Source organism: Taeniopygia guttata, chromosome 1A, assembly GCF_048771995.1.
Source record: "Taeniopygia guttata chromosome 1A, bTaeGut7.mat, whole genome shotgun sequence".
Taxonomy (NCBI): domain Eukaryota; kingdom Metazoa; phylum Chordata; class Aves; order Passeriformes; family Estrildidae; genus Taeniopygia; species Taeniopygia guttata.
The window spans coordinates 54,125,891-54,149,500 of record NC_133025.1 but is presented as its reverse complement, the minus strand read 5'-3'; the positions used below and the strand labels follow the sequence as shown (position 1 = coordinate 54,149,500).

At 38.0% G+C, this 23,610-nt stretch overlaps 2 protein-coding genes across 5 annotated transcripts in view; one reads left to right on the top strand and one right to left on the bottom strand.

Moving 5' to 3' along the window:
- CHPT1 (choline phosphotransferase 1) overlaps positions 1-15,669 on the top strand; it is a 21,565-nt gene extending 5,896 nt beyond the window's left edge. The window contains exons 2-9 of one of the 2 annotated variants that reach the window (XM_030263200.4): positions 2,951-3,098; positions 3,931-4,072; positions 7,468-7,552; positions 9,163-9,294; positions 9,681-9,839; positions 10,681-10,806; positions 11,305-11,415; positions 14,669-15,669. In XM_030263200.4, the coding sequence (XP_030119060.4) occupies positions 2,951-3,098; positions 3,931-4,072; positions 7,468-7,552; positions 9,163-9,294; positions 9,681-9,839; positions 10,681-10,806; positions 11,305-11,415; positions 14,669-14,713 (948 nt within the window). In that variant the 3' untranslated portion in view covers positions 14,714-15,669. The remainder of the gene's footprint in view (positions 1-2,950; positions 3,099-3,930; positions 4,073-7,467; positions 7,553-9,162; positions 9,295-9,680; positions 9,840-10,680; positions 10,807-11,304; positions 11,416-14,668) is intronic. The other variant, XM_030263201.4, reaches the window with a different exon arrangement.
- On the bottom strand, positions 14,503-23,610 carry SYCP3 (synaptonemal complex protein 3). 3 transcript variants are annotated; one of them, XM_072923478.1, is made up of 8 exons: positions 23,370-23,610; positions 20,779-20,854; positions 19,787-19,821; positions 17,985-18,102; positions 16,943-17,042; positions 16,150-16,248; positions 14,884-14,988; positions 14,503-14,748 (listed from the first exon to the last, which is right to left on the bottom strand). In XM_072923478.1, the coding sequence occupies exons 1-8, from the start codon at positions 23,557-23,559 to the stop codon at positions 14,695-14,697; spliced, it is 777 nt and encodes a 258-aa protein (XP_072779579.1). In that variant the 5' UTR covers positions 23,560-23,610; the 3' UTR covers positions 14,503-14,694. The 3 variants fall into 3 exon arrangements, with proteins under 3 accessions (XP_072779579.1, XP_041569520.1, XP_072779580.1); XM_041713586.2 differs by lacking the exon at positions 23,370-23,610 and adding an exon at positions 21,431-23,310; XM_072923479.1 differs by lacking the exon at positions 23,370-23,610 and adding exons at positions 21,431-21,577; positions 21,652-23,310 and having other exon boundaries at positions 14,503-14,988.

Below are 23,610 nucleotides of genomic sequence, written 5' to 3'. Positions count from 1 at the left end.
GGAGCTGTATAGGGAGGGTGGATAGCAGAGAAAATCCATGGTTATTAGGAACCTTTGGTGATTTGGAAAACTGTGCTTTACCAATTAAAACATGAGAGCATTCATTTAATCTGCTAAATGATAGTTGATCACAAGTGAATTTTAGCTCTTGCCACTCTGGGTTAGATTTGAACTCCTGGCCTAGGGATAGAATGCTCCAGATAATGTTTCTAAGTTCTCTGACATATGCTATTCTTACTAGGATCTTCTTCCTTTCTCTTTAACTGGGGGGGATACCGATACATCTGCTACAGGTGCTAATGGATACAGATGATCCTTACTGTGGGAAACAGATGAAAATGCTCAACCTTTGTCCAGATCAGCAAGGGGCAGACAGAGTGCTTGAGGGATTCTTGCTTTGATTTGTCCCAGTAGGAGCTAATGCAAACAGACTTGGATTAGCCTGAATGATCATACCTGTACCATAACTTGCAACTGGAAAAAAAAACTGTTTTGTCAAAAAACCCTAATAGGAGAAGTTTGAGTTAAAGCTGATGTATGTGTTTATTTTTGCATATATTGTGTTAGGCTTGCTTTGTGAGAAGCTAAATGTAGATCTTAAGGGGTCTTTTCATAATTAATACAAATATGTCGCCATAAGGGTACCTCACACTGCAGATGACCTTTGTGGCACTTCACAGAAATATTGCTGATAAAATTGGCGGTGTCTTTCAAACACTCCTTTAAAAGACAGCAGTGCAAACAGTGATTCCTTATGGCCTTTCTGCTCATTGGTCTGGAGCTGGCGTGTTTGAGATTCTCCATGTAGCAAAGTTATTCTGAAAGCAAGTGTATGTGCTGTGGTAACTTTAGAATGTGGATTATTATCACAGCTAAAACTATCTCAGCTTCAACAAAGTCCTAACTGTGTTTTTATGTTCTGTAGTACCTGAGCAATGACTGAGAGCCCTCTGTTCTTGAAGGGTGGAGAGCAAGCCACAGTCCCCCTGCACAATGTGAGACCAAGTGAGCTCGTGCCATGAGAGACCCTTGAGTTCTCTGTGCCTCCATGGGGCTTTTGGTGATCTTCAGTCCTGGGGTAGCCACAGGCACCTCCTGTTCACCACAGGTTCTACGCTTTCATCTTCATCAGAGGAGTGACACTTTTTCAAAAGATTTCCTCCCTGGTTTCACCACATCCCCCAAGACAAGATTCCTTTGTGTAACTAGACTAAAAGGGAGAAGAAACTTAAGAAACTCAAATAATTCCATCACTAAGCATCTAATGCATATTGCCATCATAACTTGACCTGGATTTCTGTAGTGTGATCTTTGCAGGACTTATCAAATATCAGTATGTTAAATGTCCATTGGAGTATCTCCTCATCCCCTTTCACCTGCTTAAGACTTCCTACATGATCTGTGATAACAATTTTTCTTTGTTTGCATGGATTGAGGAAGGAGACAGCCTTGCCAGTTTTGAAGAAAGTTTTAAGTTTTCTAGATTTTCATTTGCATACAAATCCAGAGCTTGCACCTAAAGTGCGTTCCTGATTCTTTGACTGTCTTTTCCTTCAAAGCTGGGTGAAGCAGTCAACCATTTAGCTTTGATAAAAGTGCATCAACCAGCCTTAAGTACATGAGGAATTCTTAAATAACAGTAAAAATGCTATTCAGAACTGGACTTTCCTTAAGCATGTGGCTGCTTAGTGTGTTTTGTGACCAGTCTAACCGGAGGCATAACTTTTTTTCTAGCTCAAGATAATGAGTATAATGATGATGAGACATCAGAATATCTGGAGGAGCAGCTGCACCTCATGTGCATTCTTACTGCTGCCTTTGAACTGATGGGTGGCTGCCATTTGCCCTTTCTCCACAGCAGTGACACTGGGTTTAGTTGAGTGTGAACCAATCTAAGCACACTGAGATCTAGTCTGTTGTATAATCTGCTTAATATCCTTTACTGGTCTCAGGAAGTACATGGACATATGTTGGCCAATTTGTGCCGCAAGAGAGGAGTTGCAGAGGTGTAGCACCACCACAGCAGCTGTCCCTAAGCAGGGAGTGGAAAGGATTCAGTTCTGTGACTGCCTGTGGGTGTTCGCTTGTTTAACCTGCAAGTTGCATTTCCAGTATTTTTGCCTGACTTTGTTTTTGTGAGCAGTACTTCTGAATGCTATGGGTACCTCTGGAAACTGCATGAGGCAAAAATGTTGCCTGTGCTTTGTTCCGAAGGTGTTTTAAATAATTTTTAACAAAACTTAATTCCTAGACAAAGCCAAGACTGACTGTACATATGAAAATAGTGCTTTTGAAAGGAATGACTGCAGAACAGTTCCTTTAAACCTAAAAGTGCTGTTAATGTAATGAAACTGATGATGTACATTAAGTAGATAATTTCTCCTTCATATTTAGTGAATTACCTAATTTTTTAAGCCCTTTCCAAAGTGCCTAGGTAGTAAAATATCTTTCTCTAAAGGCTGAAGTCTTTATTTAGTAAAAAACTTAGTGGAGTTTTGTATCTATATGTTGTAAATATGAGCAAATCATCTAAGTGTTTGTGACACAAACTGCTGAAAGCTTTAGTAAGTGCATTGCTACTGCTTTCTTTTTTAAAGATGATTTTTATAACATTTTTCAGCACAAAGAATGCAAATAATCACAGAAATACTGTGGGTTTAAGGTAGAAAAGAAGGTCAGTTGATGCAGAAGAGAGGCTAAAGTTTTGGGGTTGTTTTTCTTTAAGTACATAGAAGGACCTGTGTTCCACTGGTGTATCTGGAGTAGTTCATGACACTAGTTACTCCAATCCATGTAGAAATTAGTGCCAGGTGTTTGGTATGCCCATTAAGTAACAAATAGCACAATATAGTACAGTTTTGTGGTGAAAATTATTTTACCTCTAATGAAGCAGATTATCACCTAAGAAATTAGGAACTACCTGTTGACCCTCTCTGTGAATCTCTTTCAGGCACCTTTTTGGACATACATCCTGGGTGCACTAGGACTTTTTATCTACCAGTCTCTGGATGCCATTGATGGGAAGCAAGCCAGAAGAACCAACAGTAGTTCTCCCCTCGGAGAACTCTTTGATCATGGTTGCGACTCTATTTCCACAGGTAGCCTTAATTTACTGTCACCCATCCTAGTTTATGAAAGTTACCTGTTTTCAGGAGCAGCTGATTAATCACAGAATTATTGAAGTTGAAAAGGACCTCTGGAGATCATCTAATCCAAATCCCTGCTTGGAACAGGGTCTTTTAGGATAACTTCACCATCTCCTGACCTTTGCATCCCTGGCCAGTAACGAGGTATTTTAGAAGTTCCTTTGGATAAGATGTATTCTGCTTTTACTAAGTGTGTATCTTCACGTGCTCCACTTTAGGAGTAAGGTGTCAAAATATCAGTTTGGTAATAGGGCATCCAGCCTGGCACTTAGGAGAAAGGTAATTTGTATTCCTTAGAAGAAATAGTTCTAAAAAAGTTGTGAGTCTTTAAAAAGTAAGACTTGCTCAGTTTCACTTTCTACAACTGAGCTGCTGTTGTGCCAATGCCTGTAGTTCTGTAAAGCTCAATGGCTGAGACAATTGCTCTGGGAATTGGTGCCTTCTTTGTGTCACTTCCAAGAGAAGTGCAGCTGCCAGTCTCCCTGAGCTTGGCCCTTCAGCTGAAGTTGTTGGTGTTGCAAAGAACACGATATGACAAGGCCAGGAGGAGGGAGAACAACCACTGTAGGCTAGAGGGCAGGGCCCTGCCTTGGCAGGAAAGGAGTGTTGTGTTTTGTTTTCTCCTGCCAGACTGCCCCTGAGGGTCAGCTACTCAGTAAAGTATCAGTCATAGCATTACTTTGTTAGAGTGATGTAAATGTCCTGTGTTTTTATTTATTTATATTTTCAATTTCTCTTCAAGCAAGGAGGATATGTGACTAACATATTCTTTTTTGCTTTTCAGTATTTGTTGTCCTTGGATCCTGCATAGCAATCCGACTAGGAACAAATCCTGACTGGTTGTTTTTCTGTTGTTTTGTGGGACTGTTCATGTTCTATTCTGCTCACTGGCAGACATACGTATCAGGCATACTAAGGTTTGGAAAGTAAGTAGGTATCATTAGAAGTGCATGTGGCCTAATGTCTGAGTGCTAGCTCCTTGATTTCAGTTTCTTCTTGGTTTACTCCCTGCTCTCTTTTTCTCACCTTCTTTCTCATCTCCCTTCCAATATAGCAGCCTTGTGTTTTACCTGACAAGGACTTGAAACTGCATAATACCAAACACTTGCTCTTTTAGCAGCTGATTTTAGCTCCATATGCTTTGTATGCATGCATTTGGCTCTTTTTTCTGCAGTTTTGTTGTCAGAACCCATACAAGCACTGTGCAGGCTCAGGCCGGACAGGTCTTGTTTACATTGCAGACAAGTGCCCTGTGTAGGAGTAGGGACAGAGCAAGCATCTGCGTACCTCCCTTTGTAATCTCCCAGCTGTAGAACAGTTTCATCTCCAGGGGACTCAAAACCAAATGCATTTTAGAGAAATTCTTCTGCTAATGTGTTTCCCTTTCATAGACATCTTCAGTCTTCCTTGGAATGAACTCTCTGCACCCATTGCATCCTCAAGGAGTTCCACAGATCTCTGGCAATGCTTAAAGAATGTGAGGGCCATTTTTAAATCTGGCTTATACTGGCTTTGATGTCCTTTAGGTTTTGAGTTAGGTCAGTTCTAGAGACTGCTGTGATGCTGTTCATGACTTGATAGAAATTTTTTCTCTTTCACTGCAGCATAGGAGGAGAAGTCATGACATTGATATAGAAATCAATAATTTCAGTTTAACTGCTAATAGTGGAGGGATTGCTGCATCTCCTATAGCTGTGGTAGTGCCTGGCCATGGCCTTTTGCTGGTTTTAAGCAATGAGCTTCACTTCAGTATAATTACTTCTGAAAAGAGGAGAATGTCTGAGACTTTTGTGGCAGCAGAACTGAAAATAAGGAATATATGAAGGCTATTTCTGCTAACGCCAGTCATTTATTAAATCACCTGTACACAGTCCTACTTAGCTCTGCCCTGCAAGTGCCTTAGCAAATCAGCAGGCACGCAGGCTGTGACCAGCTGTCCCTGCACATTGCATCAAATGCAGCTGTCTCTGTGATATTGATAAGAGTTCTTTTTGATTTGCTGGTAATGCATTTTACTACATTATTACATTTACCACTGTAATTCTTCTGCCTGCCTGCACATCCTATTGTTTTTAAAGGACATCTTGTGCTGTAAACAAAAATAGATGTTTCACAGTGATGGCTGAAATAGGACAATTTCTGTCCATGACAGTAGGCTGCTCTTAAGGGAGTTGGACTAGGCCATGAGCTCTGGCCTTTTGCAGACATGACTGCTTTTCTGTACCTTTTATTCTTGTAAAAAGCATGAGAATTATTTCCCCACATCAGGAAGGCACTGAGACTCCTTTACCACATAAAGATTTTGTTAAAAGTTTGGTGACTTCTACTTTAACATAATGATAGTGCATAGTACAAACAGCTCAGAATGGCCTGGTATTTCATTGTTACTGTTTAAAGTTAAACAGACACAACTTTTCCATGAGATAACTTATTTCTCTTCAGTGAAAACAGGTCACATTTTTTTTCAAGGCTCCCGGTTTTGTTTCTCTTAAACACAGAGGTGTGAATAAGGCATTAGTATAGTGCTCTAAATATGATGGTACATAATAAGATGGATGGAAGTTTTCATGGATTTCTCAATTAGCAGCACTCTATTTTAGAAATAAATCATAAATGAGATTCCTAGTGCTGATGGCCAGGAAGGATCAGAGAGCTGAATAATGTGACATTATCAGGTTGTGTTCAGTATCTGAGTAAAGTTTTTGGACTCTGATTTGGGCTCTGTTGCCACCAGCAGTCTGAGCCACTGTAAAATTAAGTACTAAACTTTGGCACAACAAGTTTGAGCCTCCTCCCCCCACCAGCAACAACAAAGGCAATGCAGATTAGAAATCCTAGTGTTAATAGTCTATAGAGCGCAGCCTCTGTACACTTGGGCATGGGTGCTTTTGTATAAGGTAACCGGCAAGTTCAGCAATGGCAGGGTGGATGTAACACTTCATCCCTGGCACAGAAGGAAGAGCCCACTCCCAGCCCCACTGTCCTGTGACACTGTCATTGGACCTCAAACCACTTCATGAAACGGGCAGAAGGTGAAAAGCCTACACTGAACTGGCAAGCTGGACTGGTTCACCTTACAGTCCAGTGAGCACTACAGCAAATAAAACTGAGAGAATACAACACCTTCGGAAGAAGAGGATTCCCCATTCTCTTGGCTTTAAGAGGTGATGAGCGCCTCAGCTTATCATCTAACTGCAGTCAAACTCTGGATCCTCTAAGAGTCACAAGATTGTGATGAAATTTAGCATATTTTATCACCATCTTTCTGATGAAAGAAGAGTGTTTTAACTGAGATTATCAAGTTCAGATAAATGTTTTCCATTACCCAAAAAATAGATTGCTATCTTCTAAAAATCCGCTGCTTCCTGTGCAGACAGGTCATGTGCTAAGTATATAGCAATACATATTGGCCATAATACTTTAAAACAGCAAATTTATTCCAACTGCTAAAAGAAATATTGAACATTCATTATCAGTGTTTGCTGGTAACTTTAGTATGAAGATGTGGTACCTGTCTCTAAACTTTGGTACCATAAAAGGTACCTTTGATATGCACTTTTTTTTGGTCGTTATTTTAATTATTTATGTTAAAACTTAGAAAGTACTGATTTTTTTTTTTTTTTCTAGAGCCTTGGCTTTGTGTGAGGTTTCATCAATTAAATGCAAAAATAAAGAGTTGCCCATCTTGTCTGAGAACAAAAAAAAAAAAAAGGTGAAATCTGGAGTCTGGACTTCATAGTGTATACAAGGCCACCTTTCCTAAAACAACTTTTTTGGAGGAAAGCAAGACAGCTTGCTTTAATGTTCTCATAAATATGGCAAATGCTTGCCTATCCACTGACTCAGTCCTCCCTTGTTTTGCAGGCTGTGTCTGTCAAGTTTTCATGATATGAAGCTTAAAGAAATCCCTTCTTTCCCAGCCTGCTTGTTATATTTTCTGCTTTTCTATGCTGTGCTTTAAATGGAAATGATTGATTGTATTTACTATGAGCTTACCTTAAACCTTGATTTGACACTTACACATCAACAAGTCTGTAAGTTTGTACAGAATTCTCAAGTAGTTAACAGTGTATTCATTAAAGAGTCCCCCTTTCAAAATTATATGCTCCAGAAAAGGAGTATAGCTTTAATTTTAAATCTTAGCCAGAGATGTGTGCCTCCATATAGAGTAGCTTTCTCAGTCAAGTAAAGTAATATTCTATATATACTTGCATCATTGGAACTACAGTTACTGGGGGTTTTATCCCCCCCTCCCTCCACACACACTTTACACTTCCAGCAAAAAGTCCTTGAACTAATCTCTGTTTTTTCCCCTTCACAGAATTGATGTCACTGAAGTTCAGATCACCATAACAGTGCTGCTCTTGATATCTGCCTATGGAGGACCAGGAATATGGGACTATAAGGTGGGTGTGTTAAGTGCTCAGAGTTCCTGTTGAATATCTTGTCAAGTATCCACAGTTCCTGTAGTATTTGAAGCTGCTCTGTACTTGCTCTGCTGCAAGTACTGTCAACACCTGCTAGTTGTGTCATGGTGTTTTAGCTTACTGTATAAGTGTAGGTTATTTTAATGCTGTAGTTAACTTAGATCAATTGGTGTGACTCCCTGTGCACAGATTTATAGCTACATAGAGGAAAAAAGACCCCATCTGCCACATATAAACTTCTGATCTGGAACTAGTATTCCACACATATTTAAGCTTTAGCAAATAGAGTTTTTTCTGGTTTTATATATTCTGTATATTTTATTGTAAGGCATACATTTCATTTAAACAATTTATCTTAAAATTTAAGGATTAAATACTTCAATTTAATGAAGCTATGGGATGAAGCCAGAGGGTTTTAGTTAAGTTGCCCGTATTTGTGTTGATGCAGATGTACTGATTTTTAAGAATTATGTCACAGTTTGTAAATATAAATATTTATATTTAAAGCATTGTTTTCTGTCTCAAAATTTTTCCATATCTTTGGCTTTTATTCTGATCTTTAAAAATGCACTTTAGTGGACAGTATTAAAAGATCTTCATATTTCTAGGGCTTTTACTCAGAAATTTATAGTTCTGATTTGTTATGGTGCAAAGAGCTGAGACTTACTTTTCCATACTATTGATAACCAATAGAAATTCACCTAAATATAAACCACCAAGACATAAAAATTAGTTCAAAAGTTTACTCAAAAATTAAGGAGTGTTTAGCTAAGCTTTTTTTCCTTTTCTCAGCCTTTTTTATTTCTATTTTCAAAAAGCTTGTTTTCATGTTGGAAAACAAAATCGGTCCATTAAACATAAATTATGATTAATTTTTTCTATTAGAATATGTTGCAGTTATGCTATATCTCAAAAAACTATATATTCAAAAAATACAGTAAACTGTTTCTATTTGTTACTTCTTTTTTAAATCCTCTGCTGCCTTTGGAAGTTTCCTTGAAACTGCAATTAATTCCAAAAGGTAACTTTAATTAAAATTTGTATCTGGAGACTTTGCATATCATGAGACTATCATGAAAAGATAGAGCATACAGATTACATGCCAAAATACACAGCAGGCAGATGGTGTTTGTTTTTCCTGTGGATCAGTGTTGTTTTATCCAGTGGAATAGAAGGAATTATCCCTCTTCCTACTCCCATATAATGGTGATTGATGGCAGTAGTCTCTGTCATGTTTTTGCTTGTGTGGTGAAAATATTTGAAGAACATATTAAGGAGGTGCTGACTAAGATCTAGCTGAATTTCAAGAACAGAACTTAAGTACTCAGTAGTGGAGTTTAAGCATTACAAAAGATACTTGTTTTCTTAGTAAGGAAACAAATTTTAACCACTGTTGTCCTGTGCTTGTTCCCAGGAAAGTGAGGGTTCAAATAAAACATTTGATTAGTAGGTAAGAGTGGCTGCTTTAATCACTTCTTAAAGACGGTGTTGTGTGCTTAACTTTTACTATCTTTCTCTTGTTTTGTTGTGATTTGTTGGTTTTTTTTTTGGTTGTTGTTTTGGTTTTGTTTCTTTTGTGTTCTGCTAAGGTCCCTTTGCTGGGCTTAGAACTGAAGTTCTTTGCAGTTATTGGCATCCTGTGTGGAACAGCACTTTCTTTTTTCAATTACTTCCGTGTCATCTTTGGTGGAGGGGTCGGAAAGAATGGATCTACAATAGCAGTAAGTTGCTCTAAAAATTCAAATGAGGTTTGAATAATTTATGACCATAACTTACTGTGTTTCAGATGATCCATAAGGGTTTTATTTGTTCCAGCATTTAAGCAGACAGGTATGTGAGTGTTAGATGGCTAAAGCAAAGTTAATTTTCTGCCTTCTCTTTGCCTCTTACTGGATTTCTTCTGTCATGGGAACCAGCAGTCAATTTTCTTTCAGAATTGATTAATGGTCACTGCAAAGGGTACTAAGAGCAGTAGCATAATGCTAATGGATTTTGACAAGTTTTGACAACTCTGGTTTTGTTTAATGGGATTTGAAATATGTATAAAGCCTGGACTTTACTGTGTGACTCAAGTTTAAGACAATTTTTGCATCCCTTTATATCTTAGGGAACAAGTGTTCTTTCACCAGGCCTGCACATTGGACTGCTTATCACACTGGCCATTACAATTTATAAAAAGTCTACAACTCAACTGTTTGAAAAACATTCTTGCCTCTATGTCTTAACATTTGGGCTTGTGAATGCCAAAATCTCACAGAAGTTGGTGGTAAGTCAGTCCTAAACCTAAACTGGTTCTTGGCTTAGCACTTATTGGATCAGGGGGTACGGTTTTCCCATTTTCCTTTGCTACTGTATTACCAGATTTGTGGTGAAAGATTCTGAACTAGACTCTGAGAGATTGTGTGTGACACTGATGAAAACATGTATTTGCTGTTGAATGGACTGGTTAGGACTTTCAGTTTTGTTTAACTTATTCCTAGAAATGCACTTAGTGTCTGTTGTTAACATCCTAACCATGGTCTCTTAAGCCTTACTAACAGTGCTGTGACCTCCTTTAATTATCTGAAATAAGAATTTACTAAGACCATTAAAATGAAGAGAGAAACTTTTCTGTCTCTATTCTGTCTTTTTGATCTTTGTATTTTTTTGTACATAAAACACTGCTTAATGGATTAAAAAAAGTTTCCTTACTATATATTTATTAACATCAGTAATCCAGCCGGATGCTTTTATTTTTTCCTCCAAGGATGACATTTCTTGAACACTAGAAAACAGGTATTCTACAGACTTTCTTACTAAACAGTGAAAACAAGTGTTGCCATCTAAGAAAAGGTTTCCTTCCTAGTTAACTTTTCACTAGGGAAAGCCAAAATTTAAAAAAAAAATCATAGTATTTGTTTTCAGTAATACACTTGGATAGTCTTACCTTTTGAATAGAGTGCTGGAAAAGTAGAGAATGGGGAGCCCCTGGAGATAGCTGAAATACACAGGTATAGATGTAACTTCCAAGAGGATATTGCTGGGCAAGAATGTGATGCATGTTTGCTGGTAGTTACACCAATCTTGCAGGGATGCACTTCTTAATTTTTTTTTTTTTTTAAATGTAGGTGGCTCACATGACAAAAAGCGAAATTTGTCTTCAGGACTCTGCATTTATTGGGCCAGGACTTCTGTTTTTGGACCAGTACTTCAACAGTTTCATTGATGAATATATTGTTCTGTGGATAGCATTTGTAAGTGTTCTATACTTTTTGTTTGGACCATGCTTTAAGGAATGGATTGAGAATTGTCCCTGTCATTCTCCTTTGCCATTTCTGACTTGCTCACATTTCTGCTGTCACTGCAGAGGGAGTACTAGCGTATCAAGTAAATAAGCTATTGGGAGCTGACTGGCTTGCTTTCCTTAGAACAGAGAAGTAAAAGTAAATTTATAAATCTCTCCTGAAATTATGCTTTAGTCCATATGGGTTTTTTAAAGTCATTCTGTGAACTGCACACAAATGTTTTTTTATCAGATCTTGTAAGTGTTTTGTGCTGTTAGGATGTTGGGGTTTTGTGATGGTTTTATTTTTAATTCTAAACTAGACCACTCTGTAGCCGTATGTTACAATGATGTATTTATGTTATGCTTGTGACTTGAATAAATTCTGATTAAAGTATAACATATTTATAGTAGGGACAATTGAAAAAAATTTATTTTTTTTAACCTGTTCTGTTTTGTTCTTTTGAAGTTCATATCCTTGTTTGATATGCTGAGATATGCCAGTGGTGTGTGCCTACAGATTGCCGCTCATCTTCATATACATGTCTTCAGAATTTCATCTCATCAAGCTCCTGAGCAGGTTCAAAACCATAATGACTGATTAAATAGGTCAAGGACAAGAGAAGAAGCAGTTAGGGGAATGAAGCAGCCTCTGTGCTTTTGGGAAGACAGATTGAGCTTTTGAAGAAAACAGTTTTGTGAGAAAGTTCACTGTGTTTCAGGCATTACCAGATGTTAGAATTCGTAGGTACAAAGTCCTCTGCAGATGCTGTTGTACTTTTGAACCAGTATGGATTTCCCTGTGTTTCACACCACAAATACTTCATTTGAAAATGTTGCCATTGCCTGTTAGGTAACTTCAATTCTGTATTTCTCTTCTGGTGAATGTAGATGCAAACCAAGGTGCTACCAACCAGAATTCAAAGAGGAATTTCATGTCTAATCTTGTAGCATTAGGTTTTAAAGTTTTGTTGGAACTGCTCTGAAGTTGTTGTCAGATGTACCAATGAATTCAATCCTGCATTATTAAGACTGGTAAAATGAGGCAGCCATGACCTGAAAAATCACTCAATCTCTCCTCTGGTACTTCTAAGGAACAAGCTGTTGGATCAGTAGATAAAGGAGGTACAGCTCAGGAAATTTTTTTCTGATCCAAAGTACTGTTATGAGTGCCTTTAGAATTCATGCATTCTCTATTATCTAAGTACAAAACCTACCACATAAAACTTTAGCTTGCACTTTCTTTCAAGGCCAGTTTCTGGTTCTGTGGTCATAGTAAGGTCAGTCTCATTGTACTTCATCCTTAGCTAGACTACAGGTAGCTGTGTAAGGAGAGGACTCTAACTTGTATCTGTAAGCCTATGCAAGTGAAGGACAAAATTCATTGATAAACTCCAATGCCTGTGGCTCCAGCACTGCAGCCCACCCTTCTGTATTTCCCTCGCTGGTCTTTTTGCTATCCTGTGTTCATTTACCTTTCAACTGATCCTATTGTCTCGTAGCTACCAGTGTACTTTATCCAAACAAAAGAGCACAAAACTGAACCATAATGTAAAACTCTCCAAAACAGGAACTCAGGCCCAATATCAGCTTCTCTCTTCCTTTAAGAACAAACCCACTGAGTAACATAATATATCTAATAAGAGGGCAGTTGCCATTATAGGAAAGCTGAATTAAAGTAGCTCGTTATCTGTATGAAAAAAATTATTACTTGCACACAAACCCTATAAGCTAAAGCTCCTTTCAAGAGGTACTATTTGAATGCAGTTTATGTAAAAAGCTGTTGAATGTAAGTGTGCATTACTCCTTCCAGTTGCTGATATGTACCTGAGCTTCCGAGTTAATGAAGTCCTTCCTGAACTGTCCAATAAAGAATGCCGTGGTTTGTTTTAAAAATGTAGGAACTGCAGCTTCCTACCTGCTTATTAATTCAAAAATACTTCCTGAGGCATTCAAGGAACTTTTAAAGTGATGTATTATCTGCTGGTCTGGAGGAAATAAAATAGCATCCACCACCCTCCTGCCTAAGAGGAATGTAATTATCCTTTTGAGGGATAACTGTAACAGTTACTGCCTGTTACAGTTAGGACTAGAACTCAAGTGACTAATATCAATTCAGAATGAATCCTATTACTCATGTTTGAGGCTGCAAATGACACAGCATCTGCACATGAATTTAGCCTGAAGCCAGGCCATGGCCAAATAGAAAAGAAGATGGTAGTGACCATTTTACTTTGGCTGAATACTGTAAGCAAATTAACCTCCTGATGAAAAGACACAGGTAATATCTTAAGAATGAAATGAGTTCTCCACAATGGACAAAACTGTATCCTGGCATAGTAGGTGTAAGCAGTTTTGAGGATATGATTGAGGTATGTGGATAATAGGAAACGAATGCAGAAATCACTCAGAAAGCCAGAACCATGACTCAATACTAATAAACAAAACCAGAAGCTGGAGGTAATGCTAACAAATAACCTCCTATTGAAGATCTGAAGCAGAACCTGTCACCTATTGCATAGTCTCCTGCCACTGGCCTTAGAGGGCAGAGACTCAGTACTTACAAACCAGCATTGTTACTGGTTACCCATGAGAGGCCCATAGACTTGATCCATCAGTGTAGCAGTATAACTTCCATGTTTGCTCCCGTCCTGAATTCTGACAGGGGCAGAACAAGAAGTTCCATATTCATTATAATCAAATAGGTGAAGTTACAGCAAGGTAGCCATCACTAATCTGGCTTCCAGACCTGGAGAACCACCATCAAATGACTTGACTCTGACCTAAAAGATGCTAGTAGGCTGAGAAGAAAAATATGGTTTTGAAACACATTATTGTGAAAACATCACATTTTGTGTGCGTGGGTGTGTGGATGGGGTTTTTTTGAATCTACTGTTGTATCAAAGCATTAAATATGTTGGCAACTGCCTAATTTTTAAAAGCAGATATTCAGATGTGGTGGTTTTCTATAAAAACAAACTGTGTGTGCACTAAGCCAATTGTTTAGTTTATACTTTCTTACTGTAATGAGATACATGAAAGATAAATGCTTTACCCTTAAAACTCAGGCCTCCCTAAATTGCTAGTCATTTGGAATTGCAAAAAATAATATTCCATCTCAAAGGCTTGTAATAGCCTGTACTAAATAAATGAGGTAGATTTCTTCTAGCAGTGGGTCTACAAAAAGTAGACCCCAAAATGCATAATGGTTAATTATCGTTACTTGAGCTAATACATTAAGCTCATCATTTAACTAAAAGAAACCCATTTTCTGGACAAATTACAGAAATTTACAAATCTCTTACTAATACAGAGATAGTACAATATCTAGACTAACAAAAGAATTAACAAAATTTACTTTAATTTACCATTATACAAATCATTAAACAATTCTGAGCTATGTCATACTTTGTGAATTTTTATAACAGCTAATATATCAGCAGACTAAATGTTGAAACTGTGAAAATTTGCAGCTTGTTAGAAATGCTTCTATTTGCACAATGTGCCTAAAGGCCTCAAGTTATTATGAAAAACCTGGGTAATGCATATTTCATTAACTCTTCCCCTTGTTACAATTTGGTATTAGAAAAAGTGAAACAATTTAAACAGTCCAATGCTATTGGAAGTAGATATGAAATTTTTAAAAATCAGCTGAACAGACACTGAATGGTTTGGGGTCCATACTGCCCCCCAATAATAAAAGTTTACTAAGATAGTTTCTTACAACATGAACAGACAAGATTAGAACAATCCAGGAAAGGGTTTTATAGGAACCTTGAAACATGGAAATCTCAACATCGTTCTAATGCCTGTAATTGTATCGTGTTACTTAGGTACAAGTTGCTCCTCCACTGAGCCATCAGAATAACATGGACTGAAGAGACTTGCGAACAGTTGCCATCTCCTGCTGTTGCTGTCACAAGAAAAGGAGATAATGCTGAACAAATGCTGTATCAATATGATTCCTTTGAATTAAATGAATGTCAAATGACTTTTAACAGAATGTTCTATTTTTGCATTTAATTAACTTCATAGATCTGATACTTACAGTGTCCATCATAATTTTTTTCTGCAACATTGCCATTTCCTTGCGAAGCTCATTTTGGGCACCAGCCAGAAGATTTTCATTGCTCTTCTCCAACTCTTCCATGCTCTGAAGTTAAAGATAATATTAATTCAGAACTCCTCAATGTCAAGCAGTTAATTTAAAACAACCAAACAATAATAATTCATACTACAATTTAATTTTTACAGTGATCACAGATAATTGATGAGTTTTTCACAAACTTGGCAGAGGAACCATCCAGGACTTCATACTCAGTCTACATTCCTATTTAAGCAGTATGTACCCTGGGAAGAAGATAGAACCCTCCAGTCAGCCTCTGCGAGGTCTCAGCTACTTTTTCTGCATTTCAGTTAAGATAAAAATCCTACAAGAGATCGAACCAGACGTCTGTCAGGAATTCTAGGGGTTCAGTATTATGACAGCCTTGTGGAACTTGAAGTGAGGAGTGTAAACCCCACTGTGTTTCTTTGCACACTTCTCCCCAAATAAGCCAAATAAAACTCTCTGGTTATTGTCCCTTTTTTGCATACAATTACACTTACCTCAGTGTATGTGTCTAGATACATTTTCCTTAATTTGTATTTATTTAAGCTTATTTGAACTTTGACTTCTACCTTTTGATGCTCTTTGAGAAGAAAAATCAAAGTAATACTTGACCTTCTGTTCAGTTTTTCCTCTTTGATGAAGACATTTTTGACATTTTGGAATAGTTATTATTTATTAATGCTTATGTAATATACTCAGTAAATTCTGACTATTTTAAACTAAGAGTTACTCAATTTCAGATTTATTTTTATCAACTATCACATTTGGAAAAACCCAAACCAAACACCAAGGTTATCATAACTGAGATTTCAAAACCAGCTAGGAAATGACTTGAACTGAAATTAAGGTTTGTCAGAACTGATGGACTTGAATCTGCCCTGTATACTGAGGGCCGTGCAGCTGGTGAACCTGGAGTGCTGAATCCAGTTCAGACTCCTGAGGACAAGAGAGACACAGACATACAGGATAGATTCCAACAAAGGGTCATGAAGATAATTAAGGCACAGAAGAGTTTCTCTTGTGAGGAATGCCTTTAAATAAAAAAGTAAAATTTTTATGTAGTTGTACTCAAAACAGTTTTTTGCTTGCTGTCTAATATATTAGTTACTTTGTTAAAGAAATACCAAACAACTTGAAACACTAAATTAGTATAGCTTTCTTAAGTGATACATGGATCAGCTGTTTTTCAAGAAAAAGATTTACCTTTAAGAATTGCTCGTAGAGTTGCTTAATGGTTTTCAGTCTCTGACTTTGAACTATTCTTGCCTGTTGAAAAACTTTTTGTTGCTGACGAAGCATATTCTGAAGCAGAAGCAAAAGAAAAACATAATTTCAACAGTTGTTAAGTAGAGTGCTCGGACGGGACATTAGTTCATTTTTCAGAATCAGAAAATGTGCCTTTATTGGAAATCTGTGCCTTGTAATGTGGATCTCTGTCTGGAGAAGTTACCCTGGCTTTTATTAATGGAAGTAGGACTGAAGACTGGATTAAGCCCCAGGTCACCTCGTGAGGTCTCTTGCAACCTGAATTATCCCTGTAAAATCCCATGAGGATTGCTATGCCCCAGAGCTTCGTAGGGTATCCCAGAGGAATGTTCTACCTAGGGAAAAGCAAACCTTGCAAATGTGTTGGAAATACAAACACAGCAACAGCACAGGATTACATTCCATTGTATAGCTCCTATCCTCTTTAAGGAATGTATGATAAAAGACAACTACTTTCTTTAAAATTCCTTTTTCCCTGAGACTATGGATGGAGAGAAACAGCACATGTCTTTCTTCTGCTTAAATGGTTCTTACTTTTCTCAAGCCTTATGCTGGCCTAGGGCATCATTTAACAGTGTTTATAAACTTGAAATAAAGTTTATAAATGCACCTCTCTCCCCAAACTTAAACAATCACATATATATGTTTCAACTACATAAAGTGTTTTTACATTTCTTGAGTATCGAAAGAACAGTATTTTCCTCCTTGTTGAAAATACAGTGAAACTCACCCCTAGTTTTTCTTCCTGCTCCTCTGCCTTTTGCACATCTACATCCCATTGCTGAAATAAAGTCAGGAACTGCTGGGAGAACTCATTATTGAGCTTCTGCCTACAAACAGACAGTCTGTAAGTATGACAAATGCTACAGGGAATTACAAGGAAAGCTAAGGTTCAACATACACATGGAATAGAAGAAAAGCTGGCATAGATAAAGAAATGGCTATTTTGACATCTGACCCCATTTAAATACTGTATGTTTTCAAAAACTGAACACACACATACACTGAGTGGATGTGGAGTATATCTATAGAGACAGCACTCCCATAAAATACTGGTTAAAAAGAAATTGTAACAGCTCTTCCTAACAGTGTTGTCAGGTTTTCTGAGATTTACTATGTGTTTCTAATTCAATTAAAGATGGTGGCTTTAACACAAGGTGTTTATATTGCAAAACTGATAAGCTCATTTCTTAAAATTTTGTCTGTACAACTTTCAAATACAAATAAATGTAGAACAACACCAAGGCAGTTAAAAATATTGCTCACTTGTAATTTTTAGCTGTCTCCATTTTCACATTGATATCTCTGGTATCTGATTTAGTAATTAAATATGCCTTAAGAGGGGAGAGGAATGTTAAGCAAGGTGAAAACTATTTACTTTCTTAACTAGAATGGTATTAAAGTTTTAGTGAACATTTTTGAGATTTCAGGTAGAAACAGAAAATCCCAAAGTGGGAAAAACTGCCTCACGTTTTTTTAAAATACATAATGACATCAAAGGTCACTTGCCATAAAGATAAAAGTAAGCCCCACTCTTTAATGTACCTTGCTCTCAGAGTTCCAAATCCTAAATTTATCTGTTCAAAAGAGAATGTGTTAAACTATTACTGTCAGATTAACAAAGTGGACACAACAGGAGGCAGCAGAGGCCCTGAGCAGATACTTAACATTAGATACAGTACTTGCTATTACAAGTGACAGACCAGCTTTCCATTCTGTGACCCAGAAGGGAATCTAGTTCCACAGGCTTGAAAACCAAGAGAAAAGCTCACCTTTGCTCCTGCTGTGTTTTCCAAACATGTTCAATCTTTTGGTTACTGGTTTTCAGTGAGGCTTTTGTATACATTTCTAATCGTTTCCTCTTGGCTAAGAGAGCCTTGTTAATGTCAGCTGAAAACCACGGAACATTTAGAAATTAGGCATACTGGATACATTGTGCCACGTATTAAAAAGGCTGATGAGCTACACTTTGGAGAAGCAAATTAGGTGTGTTCTAGCGACAAGAAGCTCCTGTGATCTGAACTGATATGGTGAGTGTCCCTCAGCCTGCTGGTGGCACTGGTGTGAACGCTGCTTCCTTACGCCCCTCACACGCCATAACCAACACCTGTTTCAGAGTCATATGCAAATTTCTTGAATTGCAGAAACCAATTAGGGTTAGTATGTGGTTACTATCCCTGTAAGCATACTCAATGAATGAATAACTATTTTCATACTTCAGAGAGACAGTACTTTTTAAGTATTAATATAAGTTACTGTATTTGTTTCACTTCCATTTACATTTGGAGATTTATCAAGTCACAGCTCGAGATTAATACAGTAATTTATTTTCCTTCTCACTGTAGATTTCAGGAAACATCTGTCAAACTTCTCTAATTTGCTGAGGCATCTGTCTCCGCTACTGCCAAACCTACAATTATGTGCAGGCAGCATCCTCTCTGATCCATTCATTTTCCCTGCTTCTATCCTTCCTTTCTTTCCTTTCTTGAGTCTTAAATTACATGCAGTTGTAACTTTTTAGCATTGAAATCCCCCTCTTATCTGAATTGCCAGATCTGTAATTCTAATATGTAATACAAAATATGTAATCTTATGACAGCCAAAAGTCCTATTTTTGGATTAAGGAGTTACTGAAGTTACTCTTTCACCTTAAATTTGACATGTAAGTAATGACTCTGTACAGGTTTCTTTTATTACATACAAAGAAAGTATTATTTAGTTATTGAGTGTGTAATGCTGGCATTAAGATGGTTTCCCTTCCTTCCATGGCTTTTTGATGTGTGCTTATTCTGTGATGGGTATTGTACATTCTTTACAAATGTTAGAAGTGTTTTTTCTCTATCCTATCACTGTAGTTTAATTAGGTAAAGCCACCTAAGGATCTGATTATAACTATACTAAATCCTGCTAAGTGACACACGCAAATTGCTCATCACTGGATGACTGGTATTACTTGCCCTCCTTACCTGGCTGTTCTAGAAACTCATATTCCTTCTGACTGCTGAAATTCTCTTACCTGCTGATTCCCTGTTCTCTAGATTCCTGGAAGTACAGACTGCTCTCTCATTCTGTATCACAACTAAACTCTACTTCCAAAATTGCTTATCTAGAATTAGAACTGTTTGTTCTCTTTTGCTGCTTATATTAACATTTACATTTCCCTTATTTCTCACTTTTGCCATCCCCAGTATCCTCTATGTCAGTGTAACAAAATACTGAGTGAGAACAGCAGCAAACTGCTATTGTCCCTTTCCTCTACAGTATCTTTATTACCTCTCAATCTTAAAATTTGAATTGATTATCCAAAGCACTCATGCATCTTTCCCTTTTCCTTTGTAATTATCTACACTTACGAGCTGTGACTCATTTATATGCAGTTATTCCCTCCTCTTCTTTCCCTTTGCTCTCCTTAGATATAACTTTTTTCTTCCTGAAGACTGGCTTTATTCAGAAATGCTGAAAAGTACTACAGAGACTAGTCATTTTACATAAGTCTTGAAAGTTATTTTATGGTGAGTTATTGCTGCCAACTCTGCAACTATTTTTTTATTTATTAGAATGTAAATGTACTTACCTCCAAATCTCTCCAACATATTCTGTACTTCACCCCTACAAAATAGTGTTTCAAATTTTTATTTGCCCATTTTCTGACTTCAGACCTGTTGAATATGCTTAGAACTAATTTTGTCCGCATGCCTATTACTTCTAAGCAGAAACAGAACTGCCACTGCCATAAGATAAAATAATTTTACTCCTTTTCTCCTCTTATGAGAGGTTTCTTTTTCAGACTAATTTGCTTAAAAAAAAAAAAAAAAAAAAGCTAGAATCTATTAGCTGACTCTCCAGTAAAGAGGCACTATTAGGTACTTAATGGTTGAGTAAGGGCAGTCAGTAAATAAAATTGATTATTCCCTATAACAAAGAAAACAGAATGGGTATTTGGAACACCAAATGAAAGCTAATTCATCTCAGTTAGCATGACTGGCACAGTAAAAAATCCCAAGGCAAATAATTTCAGGGTTGTTTTTACAGCATCTTTAAGATGGTAACACCAATGTGGTAAGGCAGTGTTACAACAAAGTAAAAACAGTATATTCAAACTAACAGTTCTAATCTGTTTAAAAATTCTTTTAGCATGTATTTTTTTATTACATTTACATTGTCCATGAATATGAAATTTGTTAAGATTTATCTGTAAAATAATTTCTTTTTCATGCAACGTGGATCGTTTAAAGTATTGGTAGTATCTTCAAGCAACTAAAATCAGAAGAAAAAAATTAAGAGAATGTAATGACATTACCAACAATTTACGATAAAAAAAAGTAATCTTTTAAAAGAAACAAATTTTAAGAACACACAAATATATCAATTTCTTCTGCATGTTCAAAAGAAACTGAAGAATTACTGTTTACAATTTTTTTGTCACTTGATTTTTTAAATCAAATACTAAAAAAAATCCTCAAACCAAACTCAAACAAAGCAAAAATAAGCATAGTGAATAACTGAATTTGGTATCTATTTAAGATCTGCTTATTTTGGAAAAAGCCCCCAAACATCTAACCTTACCCCACATCATCTGGAACCACATGGGTAGTCGCCAGAGGTCTTTTCTTTCCATGCTTGTCCATTACTGGTATGTCACCTTAAGAAGGAGTATAGAAATATTTACAAAAATACATTTTGTGTTGGTTGTTTGAGTTATTAAAAGTGTAATTACTTTTCTGTAATGCCATTTCCCTGACCATGCCTCATGGTCAGTTCCCATCAGTAACACAGGCAGCTCCTATAACTCTGAGTCTGGAGCTGACAGATGGTGGTGAATTATTCTGAAAGACCAGATTGGAGCTGGCACTGCTTTGAGTTCTCTACCCTGCTCCCAGATAGTTTTACTTTCTCTGTCCACTATTGCACCATTACTCACAACCCTCAATATAGCAATCATCAGAAAGTTAAAAATAACATAAATTATAAAAGTCCAATCTGAATTTTACTGTAAAAAAGGTACTGAAATTCTGTACCTTTAGAAAAAAAATCACAGATATTTATATTATTTTGAAAGTTACCAATCAAAATTGCACAGTAGGAGCCTAGTGGTCTTTGGCACTACAAACCATGCTGTGCTCAGTCCCTGGCTGAGTCAGTTCTTCCCTTCTTTTCATAGTTACAAATGTGATAAAATTCACATTTTACAATTGTCCTTAAAAAATCATATGAGCACCTTCTCTAATATCTTCCTCTGATCCACTCAGTTCTTTTCTTTCCTCCTCAAAGTCAAAAGTAGGTATAGTCTGATCGTCCTGTGCTGGTTTACCAGCTTTTCCTCCATGCTTTCTTCCGGACGGTGCCATGGTGAGATCTTTTCCTACTGAAACAGTATATTGTGTTTGTGACATAACTTCCTCCACAATAAATGGAAAATAAATACGTTTTCATGCTTACATGGACCTGTTATAGGTATCTCTTTGTAACAGACTGCACCTGTAAAGATATGCAAGCAGTCAAACTCGTTTAGTTTTGAGATATTCCACAGCACTACCCATCAGTGATGCTTTTAAAAGCATGCTAAAAAAATGCCAGGGTTATTAGGAACATACTTAATTCTGCTGGAAAAAAAACCAATATAAATTATCTGTTTTATTAAGATGTCTGCCAGCTTAGCTTCCATAAGGTTTATTACACATTTTGTCATGTCCAGCACTGCATTCCCCAAAAGCTATGCCAATAGTTGTCCAAAACAGAGAAATGCTAAATCACAGAGAACAATGTGATTCTTACATCCCGCACTGTAAAGTATACATATGCTTACTGTAAATATAAATATGCTTATGCCATTTTTTAAAGTCCTGAGCAACTTTCAGGTTCCAATTTATCTTTCTTTATAGGTATTATACCTCTGCATTCTGTAACGTAAGTAATGCCATTTCTACACTGGCAAACATTTTACAGATAGACTACTCTCTTTAAAAAATTATTCATTTATTTACTTTAGTAAACCTCTCATTCTAGACACAATCCAACACTGCTAAAAATAGCAATAGGTTTTCCACTAGCCAGGGCAGAGACAGAACTAAAAATTAAGTTCACACATGGAAATGGAGAACTCCATTAAAGATCTTTTTAATTTCAAGGACTGTGAGGTCCCCCCAACATTATCAAGTCTCTCACACACCTCAGTTTAATATTTGTTTTGGTTGGTTTGTTTTTTTTTTTTTGTTATTTGTCAATAGCTGTGAAAATGTTTTTTAATTCCAAATTCCATGGGTCTGTACAAACATAGCCACACTATGCTAAGGAAAGAGTACTTTTTAATACCGAGCTTTTTCTGAGGTTGATGTTCTCTTCATAGTATGTGGAATTTTAGATTTTACAAGTGTCTTGAAAAACAAGTGTCTTAACTGACTGGAAAATCAAAAGCCTTTGCATTAGAACTATCCTCAAATGAGAGAAAACTGCCAAGACCTAATCTGCTTTTTGACTACTGCCTGTTGAGGACGATGTAAAGGAGGAGAGTGCTGGTCCATAGTGTCTGGCTGTGCCTGTCCCTGTGCTGCTAAGGCACTTTAATTTTGAACTGCAAGCATCTATTTTATCTGACATACAGACACTTTCCTTTGTGCTAAAACTCAGTTTACAAAGTAGAACTTGTAAGCCCCCCTCAGCCAGGTGTAAAACAATCCTGCTACCTCACAAGCCCAAGCAGCCCCCACCCATCCCGTGTAGGTACCGATCTACCGTGTTTTAGCCGATCTGAGCGTCTTCAATCCACAGCTGTGCATTTTAACGGAGATTTTTAGAGAAACTCACCTCTTTTTTTTCTGCCCTGCCCCCAAAAAAGACACGAAACAAACCGGTGCTTGTGTGAATTTCCTGTGCGGGGCTTTTCACCGTGGGGACCCACCTCAGAGCAGCAAGGGAGACTTGGCCGCTGAGCCTGAGGGGACGCGCCGGGGGCAGGGACAGCGCTGCCCGCAGCTCCCGCACAGCAGAGAGCCCCGGCCCTGCCCCGCAGCTCCCGCACAGCAGAGAGCCCCGGCCCTGCCCCGCTCCTGCCGCACAGCGGAGAGCCCCGGCCCTGCCCCGCACCTGCCGCACAGCGGAGAGCCCCGGCCCTGCCCCGCTCCTGCCGCACAGCGGAGAGCCCCGGCCCTGCCCCGCACCTGCCGCACAGCAGAGAGCCCCGGCCCTGCCCCGCTCCTCCCGCACAGCAGAGAGCCCCGGCCCTGCCCCGCTCCTCCCGCCGCAGCAGAGCCCCGGCCGGCGGCGCCAAAGCCCCGGGGTCGCTGCCGCCCTCACGGCGCTCCCGCGGCCGGGAAAGGGCGGGAACGGACGCGGCGCCGCCGCCCTCATGAGCGGGGCCGGGCACCGCCTGCGCCTCCTCGAAAGCTGCTCCAAAGCTTC